The sequence below is a fragment of the Nyctereutes procyonoides genome, unplaced genomic scaffold, assembly GCF_905146905.1.
Source record: "Nyctereutes procyonoides isolate TBG_1078 unplaced genomic scaffold, NYPRO_anot_genome, whole genome shotgun sequence".
NCBI lineage: Eukaryota > Metazoa > Chordata > Mammalia > Carnivora > Canidae > Nyctereutes > Nyctereutes procyonoides.
The window spans coordinates 1,807,752-1,832,906 of NW_026575121.1; the positions used below are offsets into that span (position 1 = coordinate 1,807,752).

General features: G+C 40.4%; 2 protein-coding genes and 1 long non-coding RNA gene across 10 annotated transcripts in view; 1 reads left to right on the forward strand and 2 right to left on the reverse strand.

Moving 5' to 3' along the window:
* The window catches only part of LOC129516525 (uncharacterized), a 115,890-nt gene that overhangs the window by 84,967 nt on the left and 5,768 nt on the right, over positions 1-25,155 (forward strand). For 4 of the 8 annotated variants that reach the window (XR_008665775.1, XR_008665771.1, XR_008665777.1 and 1 more), the window contains 2 exons: positions 366-429; positions 21,812-22,035. This is a non-coding gene — a long non-coding RNA (uncharacterized LOC129516525). Of the gene's footprint in view, positions 1-365; positions 430-7,755; positions 7,826-21,808; positions 22,036-25,155 lie in introns of those variants that run through there. The other 4 variants (XR_008665773.1, XR_008665772.1, XR_008665774.1 and 1 more) reach the window with 3 other exon arrangements.
* On the reverse strand, positions 2,881-9,955 carry KCNRG (potassium channel regulator). Its single transcript, XM_055335959.1, has 2 exons — positions 7,844-9,955; positions 2,881-3,968 (listed from the first exon to the last, which is right to left on the reverse strand). The coding sequence occupies exons 1-2, from the start codon at positions 8,422-8,424 to the stop codon at positions 3,731-3,733; spliced, it is 819 nt and encodes a 272-aa protein (XP_055191934.1). The 5' UTR covers positions 8,425-9,955; the 3' UTR covers positions 2,881-3,730.
* On the reverse strand, positions 10,251-22,534 carry TRIM13 (tripartite motif containing 13). The gene is made up of 3 exons (XM_055335957.1): positions 22,451-22,534; positions 22,042-22,162; positions 10,251-11,833 (listed from the first exon to the last, which is right to left on the reverse strand). Exon 3 carries the CDS (start codon positions 11,825-11,827, stop codon positions 10,604-10,606), a length of 1,224 nt encoding a protein of 407 aa, XP_055191932.1. The 5' UTR covers positions 11,828-11,833; positions 22,042-22,162; positions 22,451-22,534; the 3' UTR covers positions 10,251-10,603.

Below are 25,155 nucleotides of genomic sequence, written 5' to 3' on the forward strand. Positions count from 1 at the left end.
TTCTAGGAGCTAAACCTTGTGTTGTAGGATTTCTATTTAAAAAGTCAAAGTATCTTCTGTCTATCTAGTTACTACTTGCTATAAAAAACAACCACCTTCATCAGAAAGAAATTGCACATTCTATATTTTGAATTGATTTTTTAATGTACCATTTTAATGATATATAAGGAAATCTAAAATATCAATCTGTGCTTCCAAAATAGCATTTTAAAAAAACTCAGTAATATGCCTTCTGGATATATCAGCATCTTTTAGACCATTTCACCTGAAAACTTGAACCATTTGATTAATCAAGTTCAGTAACCCAGAACTTCAAATAAGGTTATCCAGAACTGGGAACATTTTTTTCTGTATTTCTGTCCTAGTTGCATCCGACTTATATGCCTGGTCTGATGACTTCTATCTTTTTATGACTCCTAAATTATGGAGGTAAGTCAAGATTTAATATCAATTATAGTCATAATAACACTCATTCTGAACTTCTATTCCCTTAACATTAATTACTAAGCATTCTTGTAGCATTGCATTTTTATTGGCATATTATGTACATTCCAATTTTGGCTGGCTGATTTCACTCTGATTAAATGTGTAATTTTGTGTCACTTTCAACTAGTCAGTATTCATATATACATCTATATTTTCATCTCATTTTGTATGCAGTTACCCAAGTAAGCAATTTTTTAAAAAGATTTTATTTATTTATTTGAGACAGAGCACAAGCAGCATTAGGGGCAGAGGAAGAGGGAGAAGTAGACTCCCTGCAGAGCAGGAAGCCCAATGTGAAGCTTGATCCCAAGACCCCAAATCATGACCTGAGTTGAAGGCAGGCTCTTAACCAACTGAGCTACTCAGGCACCCTACCCAAGTAAACTAATAGAAAAATACCATGGGATTTTTTTTCTGTAGTCTTTAGCTTGAATCAGTTCTTTTAGACTCTACATAAAGTATCATCCATCTTTGAATCTACTATAATTCTTGTTTTTTCCAAGTACCTATTCACTGAGACTACAGTGTTCCAGATTTTTCAATTCAGTTTGAGACCATTAGATGTCCAGCACTGTGGGAGAATATAAGGATCAGTAGAAAGCGCAGTCCCAGTCTTCATATTAAAAGAATTCACGGAAGCTCAGACATTACAGCCAGACTTCCCTGGGGTCTCTTACTACAAGGAGAGAAAGATAAACCTCTCCTATTTGGCTTCCAACTTGGGAACCCAAAGAAATTTAGATTCTTACCAGAGTATAAAATAATGGAGAGTATCATGAAACAAAAACAATTGGTTTTGGATGTGTTTTACTCAGCTTATAGAGTAAAAAACCACTTTAAAACAGTGATTTATGGATTTGGAGATGTTGATATGAAATGTGAAGGTGCAGAATGCTGCCTACCTAAAAGCTCTGTATAATTAGACAAGTCTTAGGCACTTTTTAGTTTGGGGAACAAAGTCCTATTTATTTTGCTGTGTGTTATGCTCTTTAATTCTGTGCCATGCTTAATACTCATTCCCCATTCACTATGTAAGGTGTTAACTTTTTATCCATTAAAAGATTTTTGTGGTTGGATCTATCTCTTAGTTTAGGTAATTATTAAGGCATTTTTTAAGCTTAATATTTATGACATAATGAGTTTTTTGGTGAAATTTTTACATTAATTTTCTCCTCTAAAAGGTCTAATAGAAGGCCTAATAATTCTTGAAGTGTAGCTCTGTGGCAAAGCTGGTAATTATGGCTTTTACTAGGTCATTGGTATTCCAGAAATCTAAGTATTTTTAGTAATATATTTTCATGTCAACTCTATTTCTTTAACTTTGAAACACTAAGTTTGATGTCACATTGTTTTCTTCCATGGGTTTTTTGGCTACAAGAAAATATAAAACTTTTCTAATTTTTTTTTTAATTTTCTCATAGTGGCTCTTCTGCATTGCTAAACTTGCTCTAAAGGAGCTCATTTACCCAATACAGAGGAAAAATAACAGTAGGATATGGGAGGTTTAGAGTGCTCTAAGCAAGTCTTTTGTTATCCCAGCAAGGTTTCTAGTGATGTGACCATTTCTATTATTTGTGATAGAGAACCAATACAAAAACTTATAAAGCCAAAGTGAAGTGTGCCAGATGTAAACAGTATAGAAGATAAATTTGAAATAGCTTATGATTCCCTAAACCATATAGTATTTCTCTAGGTGCTTTCCCTTGACCATTTTATGTCATTTCAGGCTCCTTGATTTCAGATATATTTTGAAAGCAGCTCAAATTAATTCCAACTTTACCATAACCTAAGAACTCTTTGTAATTATGACTTGTATATTAAATGCAAGAGTAAATTTCAACCTTAGCTTTCCTTTTTAGAAAATCTTCTTAGGGGGATCCCTGGGTGGCGCAGCGGTTTGGCGCCTGCCTTTGGCCCAGGGCGCGATCCTGGAGACCCGGGATCGAATCCCACATCAGGCTCCCGGTGCATGGAGCCTGCTTCTTCCTCTGCCTATGTCTCTGCCCCCCTCTCTCTCTCTCTGTGACTATCATAAATAAATAAAAATTAAAAAAAAATAAATAAAAATTAAAAAAAAAAAGAAAATCTTCTTAGGGATAACTTCCAGTCACTTATAAGGTAAATTATTGAGGTTTAAGAATTAGCTAAGATATTTAGTGTCTCATCCAAAATGAAGTTGTGAGTGATGGAGAGAAGCTAACCCCACATAAAAGAAGTAGGAGAATAGGGGAGACCCAACTACTGATGGTCCCATTAAGGACTGACAGATCTTAATATGTCATTGTGATGATTTGTATTTGTACACATGAGATAGATTGATAGGTACATGTGATTTGATAGAACAAAATTTTCAGCGTGGTTTGTCCAAGACAAGCTTCTGCCATTATTTTCTTATATTTTAAAATAACACTAAATAACAATGAAATTAATTCAGTTAAGAAGTTAAGAGTTAAGTGGTACCCATATGAAATGTTGGGCCACATGTAGGTGCCAATTAGTAACAAAGTTATTATTCCTCTCACCAAATATTTAGCAGTGGTTTATACATAGTAGTGTTAAAATTGTTGAGTGGATTGAGCTCACATTCAGGTGAAAAAAAATTGTTTTATGATGGCATGTAAGTCTATACAGAGGAAAGGGCTGGTTAATATGCTTGGGAAAGGAGGAAGATAAGGCCTCACTGAGAAGGTACATTTGAAAGTGGGCCACCAGTCTGTCTTTCTCTCCTTCATCATCGTCACCATCACCAAAGTTACTTGGTGCCTACCTTGTGCCAGACAGTGTGTTGGGTATTTTACATTATCTCCTTTTATTTTCATATATCGTATAAGGGAGATATATTATCCTCATTTGATAGATGATGAAGTTGAAGCACAAAGAGCTTAAATGGCATGCCCAAGTCACATAGCTAGTAACTGATTAAGTTGGGATTAGAAATCAAGCAGTCTGATTCCAGAGCCCATTCTTGAGAGTTGTATAAGTGTTCAAGAAAAGAAAGGGAAGGAGGCATTGAAGGTAGAAGGAACATGTGCCAACGCACTAAGTGCACAGTGGTATTCAGAGAGCAGCAAGCCGTTAGCGTGGCATAAGCACTGGTGAAGTATGGTTGCCAGAGATGGCATGCTAGGAAGCACGGACAAGAGTTACACTGAGTACATATTTGACTAACATACATGCCATAAATGTGGAATTTCCAAAAAAGAAAATGGCAATTTCTCTTTACTGTAAAAGAGAACAGGGGACCTCATTTCTTTTTCTGAGATTGCTCCGACAGGGTAGTTTCTGGTTTCAGTGTTTTGTTCATGGTGAGAGCTTCAGGCCTTTTTATCCTTTCAAAGCTATAGCATTCAGTTTTGTCTTCAGAGGATGATGTTCTAGTGCTGACTAGGTGGAAGCCTTCCATTAATAAAGTGTCGATTAGTAAGCCGAGGACGTTAGTTCCGTTGGCCAATTTTCGGTTATCAGGTTTTATAGAAACATACCTAGGACACACAATAGAAGTTTGATTATAAAGCATCCCTTTAATAACTAGCAAAACTAAACACATCAGTTTGACCTACAACTTCAAATAAAGGCGTCATACCATTTTTGTCCAGATTTTTTTTTTTGAGACTTCATTTATAAATCCAAATCAGTAACTTCAGGTACTGAAAATAGAGACCTTCCTGTGATCTCCAAGGTCATTTTAATTCCACATTTAGGAATATACCAACATTGACAAATTTTCATTGCAAAATCATTTTCTGGAGCAAACAATTTGATTAAACAATTAGCTTAATTTTTATATAATGTAACAACTATTTCCAACTTTTGTTTTCAGTTTACTAAACATTGTTTTAATCAATGTAATTAAGTTAATTGATTCAACCATTTTAATGAATATTTTCTACATTTACAGTTTTCCTGCTAGATGTAATTCTACCCATAATTAGCACTGACAGAACAAATTGTTTCTTTTGTGGCATATTTCTATCAAACATGTTTTCAGATACAATTTTGCAAAATAAAAATGTCAAGATTTTATTGTCAGTTTTTACTCAATCAAAATTGTTCCATTGTTAAAGAGTAAAGCTCAGGGTCAAAAGGCCTCTGGAGTAAAAATGACAAAACTTTCTATTTCCTAGGAAATTCTATAGAACCAATACACATAGTTCAAGAAAAATATACCTGAACTTTTCAGATTGGCTGTATCTTGGTTTTAATAGTGTCAACATAGCATGTCCTCTATATATTGCGATAGATATTACCCCTTTACATGCCATCTAGGATATTTTTATGTCTTTGAATCCTCTCAGTTTGTTTATGAGATGTGAAGAAAAGGCTAACTTAAATTACTTCCACGTAGCTACCTAAATTCTCAGTAGTTTCATGTCATAAAAAGAGCCCTTAGGGCTTCCTTAGCCTCTTTTTAATTATGATTAAAATAGTGATTATTGGGGTACCTGAGTGGCTCAGTCGGTTAAGGGTCTGCCTTCCACTCAGGTCATGATCCCAGGGTCCTGGGATCAAGCTCTACATCAGGCTCCCTGCTCAGGGGGGAGCCTGCTTCTCCCTCTCCCTCTGCCTGCCACTCCCCCCTGCTTGTGCGCGCTTGCTCACTCTGTCTCTGTCTCTCTCTCTCAAATAAATAAAATCTTTTAAAAAAAAATCAAAATAAATAGAGTGATTATTGTAGCTTACATTTAGAAATTAATTCTAGGCAAAGAAAATACTATAAGATTTATAAAAGTACATATCAAAAAATGTTTATTATATTTGATATAGCAAATTTTTAACATTAGAAAATCATTCCATCTAGTCCCAATTCCCAGATCTTGTGTGTGTAGCCTAGAAGCATTTGTTAAAGACAAGAAAAGTTATAGCATATCTCACATTAAGATACAAATAATATACAGTAGATGATAAACACTTGCAAGAAATCACTGAGCTACAGTACTTGATTCTCTTTGAGGTCAAATTAAGAAATGAAAGATTTTAAGGCAGAAGAGGATAGAAGAATGAATGCATTGAGAAATAGAAAATCGAAACTTATTTTTTTAAAGATATTATTTATTTATTGAGAGAGAGAGAAAATGATCAGGGGGAGGGGCAGAGGGAGGGAGAAGCAGACTCCCCACTGAGTGGGGAGCCTGATGCCGGGCTTGATCCCAGAACCCTGAGATTATGACCTGAGCCAAAGGCAGACCCTTAACTAACTGAGCTACCCAGGCACCCCTCAAAACTTATTTTAAAAACTTAAAAAGGCAACTACACTTTTCCATTTAATCCAGTTTAATAAGGAAAGTTCCGATAGAATAAAGGCTCTAGAATCCTGTGACCATAACTTGAGCTTGATAATGTGGTATCATATGAATGGCCTTGTGCAAGTTGCAAGCCAAGTATTTCTTATACTGTGAACTTCAGAGATGATAACTGAGCAATCTGCTAGGTTAACAAGATCTCAGAGTGGTGAATCATATTAGTGGAACATACTGAACAGCTGGATGATACACCAGACTCTTAGGGCCAACCAGGCTACTCCTCCACTTCCAGCCTTCAAAAAACATCTGAATGGATGATTCAGAACAGGGAGTGAGCAAGAAATAAAAATGACTACGCAGGCAGTTACGTACCTAAGGTGGGCCTTTCAGGGCCAGAGTTTTCATCCAATCACCCAAAATCCCAATAATGTTCCCTTTCTAAGGTTATCCATCTCTACTCTGAAATTGGCATGATAGAAAAAAAATCATCAACACTTACAGAATGGAAAAGAACTCTAAACTTCCAGCAACTGAAAATAGTACTATTTGGTGATGAAAAAATATAATTAGTAAAACAGCTTCTGGTTTTGGAATTACCTATTTTGGAAGTTTAAATATAATGCCCCTCTCACATTATGATGAAAAAAATTTGTACTATTTCTAAGTGTTACGACACTTAACAACAAAGGGAAAACCAGTTGGCACTGTACATACAAGTATATTCCAACCTTAGTTTTTAGTTTTTAATTTTTGTTTTTCAGCATTCTTTTCAATTATTTTCTCCAAATGCATAGATTTAAGTGTTTAGTATTTCCAGTATCTTTTCATCTTGCGTGTTTCTTCTTAAAATTAATTAGACCATTTTTCCTAGGTTTCTATCTTTAAAAAAAAGGGGGGGGATCATCAAAGATCCTAATCATTAAATCAAATTAAAAAAAAAAACTTGATAGTTTTTCCCTTCTATTCATTAGTGCCCCACCAGTGAAAAGAAAGTTGTATACAGAGATATCTTAAAACACTTCAAGATAAAGATAGGGTCTTAAGTTCCCTTCACAATCAGCCTATTAATTTAAGTCTTCCCAAAGTGACATTTCAACCTTTTGGAGAGGGCAGGAAATTATTAAGTGTAAAAACTGAAGAATTGTCATACTGCCCAGTGTTCTTCAGTTGGTAAGTAGAACAAAGGGATGTGTTGTGGGAGAGGCGAACATTGATCCTTCCCAATGGCGACTGCTGAAGTCAAGAAAATATCCCAAACTATGTCTACCTTTTCTCTCCCCCCCCCCCAAAAAAAAAAAAACATTTTAAATAATACCAGTAAAAAACATATGCAGGCTCCTTTTTTTTCCTCCTGAAAATTAAAGCCAGCTTTAACAGTTAGTAAAATAATGGTGGGACAGCATTAAGACATTTTTAAGGAGAAAAAAAAAGTGTCCCTGACAGCAGAGTGGAAATCAGCCTTAGTGTTCAGCCAAGAACAACAGTGAGAGAAAGTGAATAATTGACTCAGGAGCAACTATCCTTAACATACTGACAGCCTATCCCAATATTTTGAGTTGTCTCAGAGTGCCAAAGATGTAATAGGATACCAAATTTGCTATGGGATATATCTGCCTTAATGGTGTTTAAAAATAAAGTGGGATGGAGGAAAATCAGTAGTCAAATCATAAGGACTAAAAGAACAAATACACACGGAGTGTAAGGAAATCGGGAGAAACTACTGAAACTTTACTACATTGCCAGCCACTAAAAGAATCTCTTGGGGAAAGAAAGGCGGTCTCGGTCCTAAGCCAAATTCACCAGCAATGGAACATTATCTATAAAATTATTTCCTCTCACAACTTGAATGACTATAGTTCCAGTTTTCCCTGGACAGTCTTGGTTTATTCCTATTGTCCCACATAATAACAATACCCTCTTTCACTCTGAAAAGTAGCCCAGTTTGGACAGTAATTATCTGATCATTCTACCCAGCTCTACTTATTACCCCAAAACATTTGAGTAATCTTTTTTTTTTTTTTTTCCCAAGAAAAGTCTCAGCCATGAGAAACTTTCAGTTTGGAGGGGAAACATCAGGAACTGTCATAAGAGGAGAAAGCCTTCCAAGTACAAAATACCTGACTCCAGTTTGGTTATCAGTAGTGTGGTCGGAGCCGCACCGGAAAACCAGGTCATGGTAGGAAGGTCTTTGTGGAGGCAGAGGAAGTAAGGTCATCTGAGGAGGGAAAGAGTTACTACTCCAGGTCAGTGTGGAAGGTTGCTCTACAAACACCGTAATCCTCCCAGTTAGCATCTCAATTGTTTTGCTGCAAGAGCCAAACACCCTGAAGAAAGCTTGAGTGTTTCTGCTTAGGAACTGCACCTCCACAAGAGCAGGTCTTGGCAGTAGCAGGTCTTCTTGGTTTAAGAGGTCGACCAGAGGATCCAGTTCATAGAAAAGAGCTTCTCTCTGAAGCCTCAGATAGTCTGAAAAGTCGGCTGGTAATAAAAGCTGATGAGTTCTCAAAAAATCTAAGATGAAACTAAATAGCACGCCATCTCTGTCCACAAAAATCTGGCCACCAACCATCTTGAACTCTTGGTCTCTGCCCTCCATCATTCGTGTCAACCGAGAAGCAGGAAACTGCTTTATGGTAGAGCACCTTGTTGTGAATATCTTCCCTCCCACATTCAAAGTGACCAGTTCCTGACTACTCATCCTTTTCTTGCTTCAAGCTAGAGGCTGCAAACCATCAGCCACAGACTTGGCAACTTGTAAATCAACCTCCGACCATAAATGTTGCTGGTTACATACAATTAAGAAATGGAGAGGCGGGGAAAATAACAAAAAACAGACCTCTAGATTCCCACGTAACTGCTGTAAAGCAAATAGCGAGCGTATCCATAGCTGTGTTTGCAAATTTGAGTTGCTTGGGAACTTGCAGTATACAAAATGAAAAAGCAACAGATGAGGAACTGGATTGTTTAAGAAAAACTGCCAATATTTCTAAGGAGAGATGTCAAGTAGATCCCTTTCCTGTATTCCATTAAAAAAAAAAAAATTCTCCAAGAAAACCTATTGTATATCTCTATTTTAAAGAAAGAAAAAAAAAAAAAATACTGGGAGGCACCTGGGTGGCTCATTGAGCATCTGCCTTCAGCTCAGGTTGTGATCCCAGGGTCCAGGAGTCGAGCCCCACATCGGGCTCCCCGCAGGGAGCCTGCGTCTCCTTCTGCCTGTGTCTCTGCCTCTATGTCTCTCATGAATAAATAAAATCTTAAAAATATATATATACTGGGAGGGGTCCCTAGATGGCTTAGTTAAGTGTCTGCCTTCAGCTCAGGTCATGATGGGTTGGGGGGCCTTGGATCCAGCCCAGTGTCAGGCCCTGCTTCTCCCTGTCTCTCTGCCCCTCCCCCACTCGTGCGTGAGCTCACATGCACACATGCTCTCTCTCTCTCCCCATCTCCCTCGTGCTCTCAAATAAATTATAATCTTTAGAATAAAAATACTGGGAGCAGAAAAGCACTCCCCTTTCCCCAGACCTCTTATCTACAGTGAGTTATCACAGCAGAGTAAGATTTACAGAGAAACATCGTAATTTATGAACCCCTTAGCAATTTAGTGGCTAAATCATGAATTGTCAATTATGGATGAGGCAGCCATTACCTCAACTAGCAGCTTAATTTGACTTACTCCCGTAGCTGGATTCTTCTGTACTTTAAATTTAGTTGCCGCCTCTCAACCAAATTAAAGGACAGGGTAAAAGACACTCTGGGCTTTCCAAGGAATATCCTGTTTCATGACAAAAATAAGGGACTAGAGAGCATTGTAAGATGAGATCACTTCTTGTTTCACCTGAATTCTAAGCATGATGAGAAAATGAAGTATTTTTAATCTGTGGGAGATAGGGCATCTTTATCTCATGCAAGCAGATAGGACAGCAATAGTGTTTTCTTTTTTCCCCAGTTGTATATATGTATGTGCATCTCTTGCTATCTTTTTAAAGAAGACTTAAATTATAGCTAACACACATTAGTGTTTAGCTGATTGCTTTGTACTTTATAATAGCTGAAAGACTGTTCCATCTATCATCAAATTAATCTTACTCTTTAGAAAGATGTTAAGCAAGTGCATTGGTTTGGTTGTACAGTTGCCATGATACTTTGGAACAACACAACACTTAGCTGCCAGTAAAAAGAAGGCTTTCCCATTTCCTGTTCTTGCCATGTGTGTGACTTTTTTTTTTTTTTTTAACCTGTGCCTTGGCTTGCACAGCTACCTAACACTGCTGTACTGTATCACTGAATTCCTTTGGTGATAAGTTTACAAGACCAAAGGAGAAAAAGGCAAGCTGAAATCTCCACCCTCCTAAAAATGCTGGAAAATGCTTTTTGTTCACCTGAGATTTACATTTCAGCAAAAAAAGTAAAATTTAGAAATCCAAATCTAGAAAAATTTGGAAGTCCAATCCACCCATATTTCTTTACTTTTTTTTTTAAAAGAATGTTCAGTCTCAAAAAAAGCTGCTTTACAAGAGTCATCTTTATTACATGCTTAAATGAACAATCACGGTTACACTTCCTCATTAATACACTATCAGATCGTGTGTTCTTTCGCCTCCTCTTTCCACAGCGTAAACACAACCAACATTGGGGGTAGGAGGTGTATTTCAAAAGCACTCTTTAAAAAGGAAGGAGGGTTCAGGACTGTACTATTAAATTCACATTTACCTTTATGCTACCTGATTTGAACACCACGAACAGGACATTACTTTTGAAAGGCATACTTTTGCAGGAAAATATCTGACTGAAATCTTGACCAAATCTGAACTACCACTCGGCTCGTCAACAAATTTCTAACAAAAGACAGAGAACTATATGCTTGCAACAGGTTTTTATAATAGTTTATATTTGCACACAAAGTCTGCCACATTGTTCAGCACCACCAACATAAAATTCTTAAATTTTTCACTGAAAATGAAAAACCCATCCATCACCTGTTCCCAATAAAACATTGATTGTTCTACAAAATCAGCTGATTTAGTCAGATAGGAACTGAAGTTTGAGAGATGGTCTTTCCAAATTGTGAGTTCATCAAATAAAGATCCTTCTAGAAATATAGTGGGACCAAAGAAAACAAGAAGGCCGAACAGAAGGACCACCACAAACAACTGATAAAAGCTCCAGGGAATCTTGCTAATGAATGTGCCAGTGTCTTGAGGCAAGGAAAGTTTATCCACATCTACTAGTTTTATGTCTTCCCACTGACTGGTATCAAAGTTCTTCATTAAAGGACTGGTGGGCAAGTTAGAGGGAGGTAAAGGAGTCTCCTTGATTACTTTTATTTTCTCCCTGAACTCCTGCATCTGTTGCAGAAATATGATGGGTTCTGACACGTCTTTGAAAGCCTCAGCAATGTTAAAGGCCATTCGTTGTTCCTGCAAGATAGTGTTGAGTTTGTTGATCTCTGGGTCATAGGCTTGCATAACTGCAAGTTTCATGGTCTCAAAGTCAGACAGGATTTCATTCTTCTTTTGATCTAATGTGTGTTGTAACTTCTCAAAAAACTCCTTCACCTTATCTGAATCTCTAGTCAGTAACTGTAGAGATTTCCTTTTGCTAGTTTCCAAGGTATCCAAGCGAGAAAGAGCATCTCCCCGACGCCAGGTCTCAAAGCTCTGGAAGAGCGACTCAAAGGCATCTCTTTCCTGAGCATAGGCATCTTCAATAGAACAGAAGACGTGCTTGGTGTGGTCACCACGAGTAGCACAGATCCCACAAATGAGCTGCATATCAGTCAAGCAGAAAATGTTGAGAGGCTGCCCTAAGTGTCCTTTGCACACTGGCATTTTGGGAGAGATCTTGATTTTGTTATACTTTTCCACAATACCCTTCAGGGAGTAATTGACCTGCAGGCTATTAACTCCAGTAGCTGACGTTTCCTTACGGCATGTAGGGCACTTGAATGGAGAGGCTCTCCACAGGGAATTCCGTACAGTTCCCTCTAAGATACCTTCTAAGCATTTTTTGCAAAAGTTGTGTGAGCAAGGCAAAACTCGAGGATCATCAAACAGACTGCAACAAATTGGGCACGTGAGATCTTCTTCAAGCAGCTCCATCACATCCTACCATAGAGAAAGAAACATTTTTACTCCAGTAATAATCAGAAGAAACTCTCTTCACGGGCATTAAAAACGATCTCTCGCTGAAATAACCAGGCAAACAAAGGAAATGAGTGAGAAATTTGGGAAGGGAATGCACACCAAAGCAGATTTAATCTGCTAGGACTAGAACACACTCCTTATTAGCAGGACTCCCTGTACACAAGGGCTTTGTGTGGGCTTTCCAACAACAGTCTTTGGCTGAGATAGGGTTAGGTCTAGGACAACTGCAAGTTGAGCCAGCAGGACCCAACTTGATTGTTTTAAAACAGAAAGCTGACTACTAGCTGTCAGAAACAAAGCTACTCAGTGTCTGAATAGAATGAGCTCTTTAGTCTGGGCCCACAATTAGAAAATGGTATGCTATTTAAAAGAAAGAAGCACAGAAATATAAATTCAAGCATGCATCTTGTTCAGGCTCTTATTAAAAATTGGCAAATTTTTCTATTTCAAACGCAAGATTACAATTATTAAAATCATAAGTAAAAACATGAGAGTTGCAATTCATTCTTTAGAGAATTAAATGAGTAGTTGTTGTTTTAACCACCAGGACTGTCTAGAGCATCAATTCTCAAAATGGGCAGAAATCTGGTGTTTCTAAGGCTCTTTCAAGTCATTCTTGAAGGTCAATACTTTTTTTCACAGTAATACTGAGATGATACTTGCTTTTGGCACGTTGACAATAGTGCTGTAAAAGCAATGGTAAGTAGACACTGCTGGAGCCTCAGCAGGAATCCAGCAAGGCAAAGGGTAGCCCCAAACTGTACCACGAGTTACTGTACTCCTCATTACTATACACCCACAGCACGAGTGAGGGGTGGTAGCCAGTTTCATTTAAGAATGTTGTTTATGAAGCAGCAATAAGTATTTATTTATCTTATTAAATCTTGATTCTTGTGTACATGCCTTTTTAATACTTTGAATGACAAAATAGGAAGTAAACAAAGCATTACTGTTGCATCCAACAGATACCGTCTGGAGAAAAAGCAATTACATGACTGAGTCACAGTCTCAACCAGCTGCTTTTTTCCTTGTGGAACACAATTTTTACAGAATGAATGACAAACTGGCTATTTAGACTTAGGTAAAGCAGGCATCTTCTCAAAAATAAAATAAGCCCTTCACTTCAGGGAAACAAATGATATTTCTTACCAATGATAAAAGTTAAGTTTTTGAGTAAAACTTAGAATTCTGACAAAAATTTTTGTCACTTAAGAGCTTGATAGCTTCTCATTAAAGATTTTTTTAAAAATTATTTTTATTGGAGTTCAATTTGCCAACATATTCATTAAAGATTTTCTAATGAAATACATGGTAATTTTAAAGAATGTGGGCTTTTAATTTTTTTAGGGGGACACTATTGTATAATAAAATATTAATATTTGGGGATCTGCATAACACAATGAACAAATTGGTCCACATCACCAATGCATGTTATAAATCATGCTTGGGTAAAAGATCAAAAGACCAATACATTCAACAGTATGATTCCAAATTTCATATTGCAACTTTTAAGAAACTACCACTTGTTGAGTTTTGGTATAGTATCGAAGATCCACAGTGATCAGAAAAGGCTATTAAAATATTCCTCCCTTTATCAACTATATATCTGCAAGACCAGATATGATCTTCTTTGTATATTTCAACCAAAATAACGTACTGTAACAGGTGTAATGCAGGGACAGATTAAAGACTCCAGTTATAATCTATTAATAGCAGTTCATTAAAGAGAACTATAAATATGTAAAGTAAAGCCACTCTTCTCAAAACTGTTTTGAAAATGTTATTTTTCACAAATTATTTGTGTTAACACATAATGGGTTCATCGTTATTTTAAATATCTGAAAATTTTTGTTTTAATTTCCAATACAATAAACATCTACATACAGTACATATGTAAATAAAAACTCTTCGGATCCTCAGTTTTTACGAGTGTAATATAAAGTCCTGAGACCAAAAAAATTTGAGATTCCTGATCCAAAGAATATCATTTCTCAGTTCAAGTTTATTATTTTAAAATGTACACTTTAAAACCTCCATCCCTAAAGTTTTAAAACCGAATATAGTACTAAATATGTCCTCATTCAGCTTGCTGAGGGACCTATGTATGTCACAGCACCACCAAACTAATAAATAAAACAGAGTCTAATAATCTGTAGACCATCTTATAATCAGAAGTAAATAAATTTTGGCTGTGATTTTAGGAGTCACAATTAGAGCTATAATCTAAAATAGAAATAGTATTTAAAAAGTTAGCTATTTCCAAGGCTAATTAGCTTGTGGTTTTACATTAAGTTATGGGAGATATGTATAATAAATTATACAATTATATGCAGAATTAAAGCAAAGGTTATTTGAAAAGCATTGGGAGGAGGAGAATGGCTATAAAGACTGGAGTTAGTGTACTCCCTGAGAGAAGTTCTGTAGCAGCTGTAAAACGTTCTGACTCTAGAACAGAGAAGGAAAACTTTGATGATCCTCCTACCTGAGTCCTGTTCTACATTTTATCATCTCCACTGCTCCTTGTCCCTCTTTCACCTAAGAATTCTATGCCAAAACTAGATTTTGGAGAAGGCAGTAGAAACAGGAAAGTAATGGGGGTCAGCATTCAATAAGATAATTTATTCATTCTTGCAAGGTTAGTATTTCCAGACATTCTTATCCAAGCATATTAACTAAGAGGAAAAACAAAGAATACCAAGTGGTGGGATGCAGAGGAAAAAAGGCAAAGAGAAACTTTGAGGAACTCTGAGAAAGATACTGTAATAGAGGCCAAAAAGAATTTTAAGGCAATCAAGTGTGATCAAAAGTAAACAAGAAAATGTCATACACAGGAAAATTTAGTGGTAAACAGACATCAAGGCCATAATCACCTTATAGGTCTGAAAATGAATCAGAGGTAAAAACTATTTAAAAGTTTGCATAGGGACACCTGGGTGGCTCAGAGGTTTAGCACCTTCCTTCCACCTAAGGCATGATCCTGGGGTCCCGAGATCGAGTCCCACGTTGGGCTCCCTGCATGGAGCCTGCTTCTCCCTCTGCCTGTGTCTCTGCCTCTCTCTCTCTCTCTCTGTCTTTCTCATGAATAAATAAAATCTTAATTTTTTTTTTTTTTTAATTTGCAGTAAGGGGCACCTGGGTAAGGATCAGTTGGTTGAGGGACCGACTCTAGATTTTAGCTCAGACCATGATCTCAGGGTCGGTCCTGGGATCAAGCCCAGAGCGAGGCTCTCCCCATTCAGTGCGGAATCTGCTCATCTTCCTCTGCCCCACCCCCAGCGTGCACACGCGCACGCTCTCTCTTTCAAATAAATACATCTTTTTAAAAAAATAAAAATGTGCATCAAAATTATGGTGGATCCTGTTCCATTTTGAGTGATGCAGCTTACAAATTTTGGTTTATAATTTAAATATTCTTATTTCCATTCACTTTAAAGGCTAAACATTTTTTTTTCCTCTATGACCAAATTAATGTGACCACTTCCAGAGCCAACTTTTAGAGAAAAATGAGACAACCAAATCCAAGAAACCATAGCAAGTTTGTTGCCTGAAACATTTTAAAGGAAAATACTAATTAATAAGGTTTTTAGTCTCAGTAAGTGAAGAGTATACTTGGTAGTAAAGGAACTTACAGATCCTTAAAGTGTGGCTAACATAAAAATCTGAAGGAGTCAATAAAACATACTCTTGTACAAACTAAAATACAAATCCCCTCTTTTCTACAGCTAATTTTTTTACCAGTATAGAAGAAACTTTATGTGAACAAAATTATTATTGTCCAGTCATAAAATTTCAACTTAAACCTATCAAATTCAATGTACAATAGCAAACACATTTCCAAGGCTGATTTTTCCTTTGAATGTGTTTCTGAATACCAAGAAAGTCTAAATCTTTGAAGGACAAAAATCTGTTTTATGCACCAATTAGAAATTTCCCAAGTTTTATACCAACAAAGTAACAAATATATACCTAATTGTCTACCCCCTCTCATTTTCTACCTCATTTTCCTGCCATGTGTGTTTTTAAATATACTTTTAATCTGTATACAATGAAATTCACTCTTTCTGGTATATAGTTCTGTGAGTTGTGACAAATGCAGTTATATAACACCACCACAGATTTATTTTTAGGCAAATATTCATGATATCTGCACTCAGGGTAGACTGTGAAAACTGTTTTATCAATCCTACCTTGAGTGGGTATATAGCAGTAAGTGTCTACAAATGAAAACTGAAACATGATAACCAGAAATACTAAAAATGGAAAAGTCAATACTTAGAAAGTGTCATAAAATAGAAGCAAAACCTAACATCTGTGTATTAGACTTCTCTCTCCTACAAGTCCCTTATTTTTAAGTGATCAACTCACAGTAATTATAATACAAAAGGTGCTCATTTATACACTCTTAAACATTAATCTTAATAAACTATTCAAAGAAACTTTCCTATTAAGCCTTTGAATTTAATTGATAGGAACATGAAGTTGTTCAAGATATTACCCATGATTTCCTTCCAAATCCCATTAGAGAACAAAAAGAGAAGTTAATACTACTTTGTATTTTAGAGACTTAAATTTCCATCCTGCTTTGAGGCATCTTTGGCTTCAAGAATTGCAAAGTAGATACTTAATAAGAAACTACATTGCAAATACTGACACACACCTCACAGACAAAACTAAATTATGCAAACCTATACTAAACTGGGAGCCAACAGTCTTTCCTGAAACAGTGCTTAGAATAAAAGGGATCACTTTTTAAAATCACTTCCTCTCAGCATATTAATCTTATTTTCAAGTAGTATACTGTATTCTGCTAGGATGAGACCCACCTGTAATGCTTTCTTGAAACCTAGGGGGTAGGGACAGCCTGGGTGGCTCAGCAGTTTAGCGCTGCCTTCAGCCCAGGGCCTGATCCTGGACCCGGGATCGAGTCCCACGTCAGGCTCCCTGCATGGAGCCTGCTTCTCCCTCTGCCTGTGTCTCCTCTCTCTCTCTCAAATAAATAAATAAAAAATATTAAAAAAAAAAAAAAAAGAAAAGAAAAAAGAAACCTAGGGTGGGGTTCCCTGCAGGGAGCCTGCTTCTCCCTCTGCCTTTCTCTGTGTCTCTCATGAATAAATAAATAAAATCTTTAAAAAAAAAAAAATGGGATGCCTGGGTGGCTCAGTGGTTGAGCGTCTGCCTTCAGTTCAGGGCATGATCCCGGTCCTGGGATCGAGTCCCTCATTGGGCTCCCGGTAGGGAGCCTGCTTCTCCCTCTGCCCATGTCTCTGCCCCCCCCCCCCCGTGTCTCTTCTCTCTGTCTCTCATGAATAAATGAATAAAAATCTTTAAAAAAAAAAAAAAACAACTTAGGGTGTAGTTACTGAATCCGGGTAGAGGATGTAAGGATATTTATTAAAGTATTTTTTCAGATTTTCTGTATATTTGAAAATTTTCACAAAATAAAAAACTAAAAGGGACTAATTATAAGAAAACCATATTTAGCTTAAAAAGCAAAACTTGAGAAGCATTAGCTAAGTATGATAAGCTTTACAGGAGCTTGATCTGCTTAGTACTGTTTTATCTTTTATAAAATAAATATATTACTGAGAATCTTTGGATCCAGGCCTGCGAGGAGGCGGACATACTTGTCTGGTTCTTAGCGGCCTTTGACAAGCCACTTATACATATTGCAGTTTATCTCCTCACTGTTACAAGTGTTTTTGAAAATTATAATATATGAAAATTATTTACAAAATATTTGTTTTAAGTATTCCATATCAATGTGTTGTTATACTTTATTCTGGCTTTTAGAGTCGGTTCCATAACTTACGTGATCAAAACAGGATAAAGTGAGTTTAAGAATCTCAAAGGGAATACTGAAGATATATATAGTACTTAAAAGAGCTTATCTAATTGTTATGTGGCTCCTGCAAACAATATAAAAGTTACCTATGTATCCATATAAGACAATAAGAAACTTCCCTTTTCTGGCATTATTCTAGAATTAGTAGTTAAGATATCCCCCAGGATATTTCTAGTAGGATTCCTGATAAGTAGGGCAAAATAACCCTAGAACAAAAGGTCCATCGGCTTGGAAGACCCACCTATTCAGCGAGTTCACAGAGGTTTTGGACTATAATAACATTCTCAGAAACATAAAAACCAGGTCATTACCCTTACTAGTTACCAAACCATTAAAAAAAAAAAAAAAAAAAAAAACAGGTTTTTTCCCTTTCCTTCATTCTCTTCTCTGAACCACTATTTTGCCTAAACTCTTTCCTTTGTTTATTCTCGTAACTCATCCTCCTGTGTCAAGGTGTACAATCTTTTGATTTCCTCCTATTCTTTCCTTATCCTCTACCTGCCTCTTCACCTTACTTATCTTTCTTTCCCTTTTATCTTCTCCTTGTGTCTCTTGATAATTACCCTCGCTATTATTCTGTAATCCTGTAAACCCAGAGCATTATGTCAGTAGGGTTTTAGGATACAGCTGGATCAGATATCCCCCTACGACACTTCTGTACAACTATCGAGAGATCTGTGGGAGCATGCCTGGCTGGCTCACTTGGAAGAGCACGCAACTCTTGATCTCGGAGTCACGAGTTCAAGTCCCATGCTGGATGTAGACATTACTTTTGAAAAAAATTTTTTTAATTTAACAAGAAAAAAACCCCACAGAAGTCTATGTGATTTCCAAACAGTATTTAAGCCTATTCTCTCCCATCTAGATGAAATAAATTTGAATGAGTCTGAATTTAAGGAAAACATACATATAGACTAAATTTTCTCCTACTCCAATCCTAAACAGATTAGCTATTTATCTTTACCTGTTAAAGAGTTCCAATTAAGTTGGAACTAATGACTTCTGGAAAGGTCAAACCAGAAATGTCTGGTCTCTTTTCTCCCAAATAAATATAAGTGGGCTTAAATGAAGATGGAAAATTTTTACCCCTAAAACGACTTGTCCTCTTACACAACCATAAATTTGGCAATCACTATCAGTTGGTATCTATTTCCATCACAATCTAAATCTGTATTTCAGGTTAATGCCAGCTTTCAGAAAGTATTATCAAAGTCTGGCATTCAGCAGGTAGCTAGCTGGATTTATCTAGATAAGTGAGGCTACTTATACGTGGTATATGACACTGTAGAAGGGGAAGCAGGCATTTGATAAGCACTACATATCAGCTAGTAAGAACTTAGTCTAAGATGACTATTGGAAATGCAATCAGTATAAACAAAGTCCCTTTTGCTCAACGTCGAAGTATGTATACATCTTATGCTAAAGTAAACCTGATCTACAGAATATATCAAGTAGAAAGCTGTTTATGCTAAACTTCAAGCAACTTTTAGGTTGGCTATATTACATCTACTGTGTTGGCACTCCTTGCTCATATTCGATAGCACAAAAATGCAGGGGGTAAAAAAAAAAAAAAAAAGCCCCTCTGGGAGTTATAATGGGGTGCCAGGCTACTGCCAAGTAGGATTTACTTCTGGCACTAATGCCACAGGAAAGACAATAATTTATACAATCAACAAAAATGCTCATGTCAACTTCTCTGTAGTAATATGTCTACATCTATAATGGAAATGATTTTCCTTATCGGAATTTGCTTCTTAGAAAGCTTAATGGGAATGTAACTATTCTGTATGTCAGAGGATGCCTGTATTTGGTTAACTGTTATGAGAAGTGGGCATAGAACTCTATTCATCTAGTACCATTCTACTATCCAGGGTTCCAGGCCAAAGTAATTAAGATGGCAGTGTCTTTAGTGAATAACAAGAATGAATAATCCAGTGACCTAGTGATATTTAAAAAGATGAACTATAGGCCAAAAAATCAATTCCTGCCCTAAATTCAGAAATACAGCACATTTACTAAGATACTGTTGCTCTGAAAGGTATGACAAATGCCATAAAAAGGACATAGAAAGTTGGCACCATAATGAAGTTAGGGTATCCAAGCAACTAGCTTTTATGTTTTTCTTAAACTATAAAAGTATGGGATCCCTGGGTGGCGCAGCGGTTTGGCGCCTGCCTTTGGCCCAGGGCGCAATCCTGGAGACCCGGGATCGAATCCCACGTCGGGCTCCCGGTGCATGGAGCCTGCTTCTCCCTCTGCCTGTGTCTCTGCCTCTCTCTCTTTCTCTGTGACTATCATAAATAAATAAAAGTTAAAAAAAATATATATAAACTATAAAAGTAACTTCTGAGTACAGTAAATCCAGAAAATACAGGGGAAAAATCACCAATAATCACATCAGCAAGGAATAACATTATTTTGTTTCATTTCTTCCAATCTTGTGTGTGAATGCACATACATATTCTAACAAAACTGGTAGCATCACACAATTTTGTAACCACCATTTTTCACTTGTTTGATCACATGTATCTCCCCTATCATTATATATTCTTCTAAAATGTGATAGTCCATCTTACGGATATGCTCTTACTGGCTGTATGTCTTTTTGGATTATAACACTTAAATGAACACCTTGTAGGAAAGTCTTGGTCCACAGCTCTGATTATTTCCTATTACACTTAGACTCCTCTAAGTGTACTGTTAGGTGTGTCAAAGAGTAGAAACACTTTTAAGGACCCTGAAAGATTACCAGGCTTCCCTCTAGAAGGCATATAGCAATTTATGAACGTTAACCAATGATGTATGAGTGCCCCCCTTCTCCATGCAGATCCTAATCTTAGAACAGTACTTTTATAGTTGAGTGAAAAAAACAAAGATAAGGCATACATTTTTATCATACCTACCCAAAATTTAAAATATAAAAGTTTAAGGCAGTTAAAATTAGTAGGTGTTTAGGATTACCAATATGTAGGGAGCATATGGTAACAAAAGTCATGAGGTAGGAATAAAACGGAAGAGATGATCTGGAAAACATTTTTCATAAGTGAAAAAGCTGAGCCCCCCCCCCACTCCAAAAATGGAACTTTCCCAGTTATACACAGTGAGCTAGCCATAGGACCTGAGCTTCCCAATTCTTAGACTTTTAGCACTCTCTAGAAAGTGGGTCAAAAATTCTGTGTTCTCATTCATAAAATGGAGACGTTTAATCATGGATCTATGAATCCCTTCTAAAATTTCAAGTTTTTTTTTACAACTTGGGCTGTAACAGGCTCCCTAGCAGAGGAAACAGCGCTGACCCTGTCTCTGACTACCTAAGTTCCAACAGGAGTTTTACCCTTCATGGAATAAGGATTTTTTACATTATGTACTTCATCATGCTTTGGGGAAGATTAAGTAATTTGTGTCAGTTTTGTAAACTGCTAAACTATATAAATATAAGGTGGTTTAAATTACAATGTATACAAATACACAAAATGTAAATAGACATTTTTATGTCAGAGCCTGGGTACATTAACCAAGAAAGGTCCTGAAAGAGAGCCTGATTCTCTTGAACTACAATTTCATGAAAAGGTAAAAAAAAAATTAAAAAAAAAAAAAGCATTACATAGGCTAGCAGGTACAAAGCACATTCATGGAAATGGGCATATCTGAACAAAAGCTGTGGCCCAAGTAAGACCAGGCAACCAACCTGTCATAGATGTACAGAATGGAAAGAATAACCTGGTGTTATGGGAGGACTTACGGGGAGGCCTAGTAGCTCAGCTAGTGCAAAAAAAGATGGGTTTTTTGTTTGTTTGTTTGTTTGTTTGTTTGTTTGTTTTTTTAAGAAAAGGAGAGCCTGAAGAAATGTACCTTCCCATTGTGTAAGAAGTATAACCAGTAAATCAACAGCTCCACCAGGTTCTCCCAGGAGTGGCTATGTAAATAAAATTGTGCTTTCAGAATACGTATTTGTATAAAAGTCTCTAGAATTCGAAAACTCCCTGTTTTTACAAGTCCTAGCAGCATGGTATGGGAGAAGGAGAAAAAAGAAAAAAAAAAAAAAACCTTAAAAAAAAAAAAGAAATGCTACTAAGTCTTCTCTTTCTTTCCAGTAGAAATCCGTGGATTGTAATGCATGTCGAGTAACTGCTACATAAAGATTTTCCAGCTCTACTGAATCTATCTTTTCTGAGTTTTGGCAAAATAGGAGAAGAAGAGAGTCCACCCGTGAGGATGGGAACACACTGCGTCGTACACGTAGATCAATTTTGCGTGGTTCAGGGCCTAAAGAGAACTGCGTGGTCGTTTTTTTGTTGTTTCTTAACGTAGAGAGAATAGCGCTTACCTCCGCGCCCTGCGAGCAGGTGTGTGGTCGGGCTCCGGGCCCCGGGCCCCGGGGCGCAGCAGTCGGGTCTGTGGGGTGTGGGGTCTTCCTCTCGCGCGCCGAGGACAATCCGGCGACGCTACTGCAAAGGAAGAACAAAGAGGACACTCGGCGCTCGGCCGCCCGCCGCCCATCGCGGCGGCCCGCCAGGGCCTGGGGGGGGCCGGGGCCGGGGCCCGGGCGCCCTCCCCCCCGCACCCCGCGCCCTCCCCGCCCAGGCGGCCGCGGGCTCCGGCTTGGGCCGCGCCGAGGCGGTCCGCGGGGAGCAGGCGCAGGGCCCCCAGCCCGGTGCCCCCCGCTCTCCGCGCGGCCCCGCGGCGCAGCCCCACCCCCCCCGCGGCACTGACCCCCGCCCCCCCCCGCCCCCGACCTCCGCCTCGGGCCCGCGGGACCCGCCGCCGGGAGCCGCCTCCGCCGCCGCGGCCACCGCGCTCCCCGCCGCGCGCCGCTGCAAGATGGACCCGCCGCCCGCCCCGCCCCGCCCCTGCGCCCGCCTGGTCCCTGCGCCCGCCCCGCTCCCGCCCCGCCCCTGCGCTGCGCCCGCCCCGCTCCCGCCCCGCCTCTGCGCTGCGCCCGCCTCGCCTCGCCCTGCTCCCTGCGCTGCGCCCGCCCCGCCTCGCCCTGCTCCCTGCGCTGCGCCCGCCTCGCCTCGCCCTGCTCCCTGCGCTGCGCCCGCCCCGCCCCTGCGCCCGCCTCGCCCTGCGCCCGCACCCCGTGGGTCTCCCGCCGGCCTCTCCTGTGTTCCCTCCGGGGGGGGGGGGGGCGGGGCTGCTGCTTCTCTCCTGGCGGAGGGGCTGCGCGGGGCCGAGCCCGGGGCCCCCCCGCGGTGCCCAGAGCCAGCCGAGCCCGGTGCCCCCAGCCCGGTGACCTCGGCGCGGAGCCCGGTGCGCCCAGCCCGGTGCCCCCCGCGGTGCCCAGAGCCAGCTGAGCCCGGCGCCGGCGAGGAAGGCGGGCGAGGCGGCTGGGCCTGCCGGGGCGCGGGCGCCCTCCCTGCGGAGCCACCGGCCGGCGAGCTGGCGCCACGAGACGGTTGGGTTTGGATTGTTGTACTTTTTTTTTTGTTCGTTGCATTTTCAGGAACAAAAAAAAAAGCCCAACCCTTCACACCGCTTCACGTGCATCTCTGCGGACGGGAAGGCCGGCGAGCACCCCTGCGCCCACGGCCCGGGGGGGGGGGGGGGGCGGATCCTTCTGGCCCCGCGGCCCGAGGTCGCTCCGGGGGCGCGCGGAGCCTGGAGGGCGGTGACCCGAGGGCCGCGGGGACCATCTGTTTGGTTCCGAGAAGGACGCGAAGGCGAAGGAAGGGCTTCTCCGAGGTGTAGTCTGGGGGAAGGGCAACAAGGACAGAAGCACCAGGTGTGCCCCGGGGTCGAGCCCCCCAGGCCCCCCAGGGCCCCCGGGGAGTATGTGAGGCCCGCGGAGCTCCAGGGCTGCTCACCCTCAGCTCCGAGTCCATAGACCCCCCCCACCCCACCCCACCCCCGCGAGAGGCCAGTTCCCCGCCGGCCCTTTCGCCCAGCTTCCCCCAGCACAACGTCCCGCCTGCCGCAGCCTCCGTGAGAACACCCCGGGGTGGGAACTACGGTTCTCACCCTGTAGATGAGTGAACGGGTGAAGCCGTGGCTCCAAGGTGAAAACCCAGAGGCAGGGCCGAGACTCCAACAAAAGTTCCAGTCCACCTCCAGGTCCTCCTGCAGCATCATAACTGTCAATGCCATTGAGAGCTGCACCCCAGTCTCCTCCTAGGGTCGCTTTTCTTTCTTTTCTTTCTTTCTTTTCTTTTTTTTTTTTTTTAACACACCAAAAAAATCTGATTTATAAAAGCACTTTAAAGGCCAACTATTAAAATGACACAAGAGTGAAAGGTCATTGGCTCACAAAGTGTCCTTTACTGTGATCGTATGATGCCTGCTTACATAGCTAGACCTGTCCGGTGCCAAATACTTGCTCATGAACTTGTGCCCACCTGGAAGCAACACTGGGTGCATGAGCACAGAAGTCTTTCCGGTGTTGAATTCCTAAGGGAATGCTGTGCAGTGAACCCGGGGCGGCCGGAACTGGGGAAGGAAGAGTGGCCTCTGTCCTCACACCATGGGCCTGGACTGAGAGTAACTCCCAGATTCCGATGTACATGCACAGCCACGTCCTTCCTGGAAGACGACACGGTGACTAGATCCCACCCGAGGTAACACAGGGACGGTCGCAATTGTCGTCACACTGCAGTTTCCTTCTATTGACGGCTCTTCGCATAAGGATACTACCAGCTGACCACTGGGAGTCCTCTGTGGGCCCAACTAGAGGACCAGAGGGTCCTATTTCGGTTTGTCTTCTGGGCTCTGCTGTTACAGGGAGAAGTTCTCGATCGTCTGTGAAATCCTGTCTATTCTTACCGTGTGGACTTCCCCCGGTGCCCTTGTCTCAAGCCCTGACAGAGGTAAAGCCCGGCAGCTCTCCTGCCACCGAGGGCGACACGCGGTCAGATGTCCCGGGACAGACGGGCCGAGCCAACCCTGTCACCGGACGGGGAGCCCCGCAGGCTGGGACCACGGCAGTGGTGGGCAGGACACCACTCCCCAGCAACCTGGTCGCCCCGGCTGTCCCAGCAGCTGCCAAGGTCGCAGCGCGAGCCCCAACATTCCCGAGACAGAGTTCCTGGCAATGCCAGGCCCGGAGGGGGCGAGGTGCAGTGAAAGCAGCAGAGGCCGTGGAATCCGTTCCGCACCCAGACTCTGGCCAGGCCACCTGCTAGTTGTTACTAGAAGTCACCTAACATCCCTAAGCCGCAGTGTTTTGTTCCAGAAATGGGAATCGTGATTTGCTGAATGATGATAATGAGCTGATACATAAACAACCAGAACCAGCACTGCACCCGACATGTAGCGATTAAGAAACCACGTCTATGGTTACGTGGAAGAAGAGAGCCGTGCCGCTGGGCTTGCTGCTGCCCCGGCTTTGTGCACCTGCTGCCCAAGCGTGACAGGCTCAAACTGCCCATGCAGCAGAGGAGGCGAGGACCGTAATTTATGCTTTTCTATACCCAGCCGAGGTGACCTTTTGAAAAGCTTATATCCTACC

Coding starts and splice junctions, on each gene's coding strand:
- TRIM13 (XM_055335957.1), bottom strand. CDS start 11,827: ATGGAGCTGCTTGAAGAAGATCTCACGTGCCCAATTTGTTGCAGTCTG.
- KCNRG (XM_055335959.1), bottom strand. CDS start 8,424: ATGAGTAGTCAGGAACTGGTCACTTTGAATGTGGGAGGGAAGATATTC. Junction 3,969..7,843: donor GATAACCAAACTGGAGTCAG/GTATTTTGTACT, acceptor TGTGTGTCCTAG/GTATGTTTCTATAAAACCTG.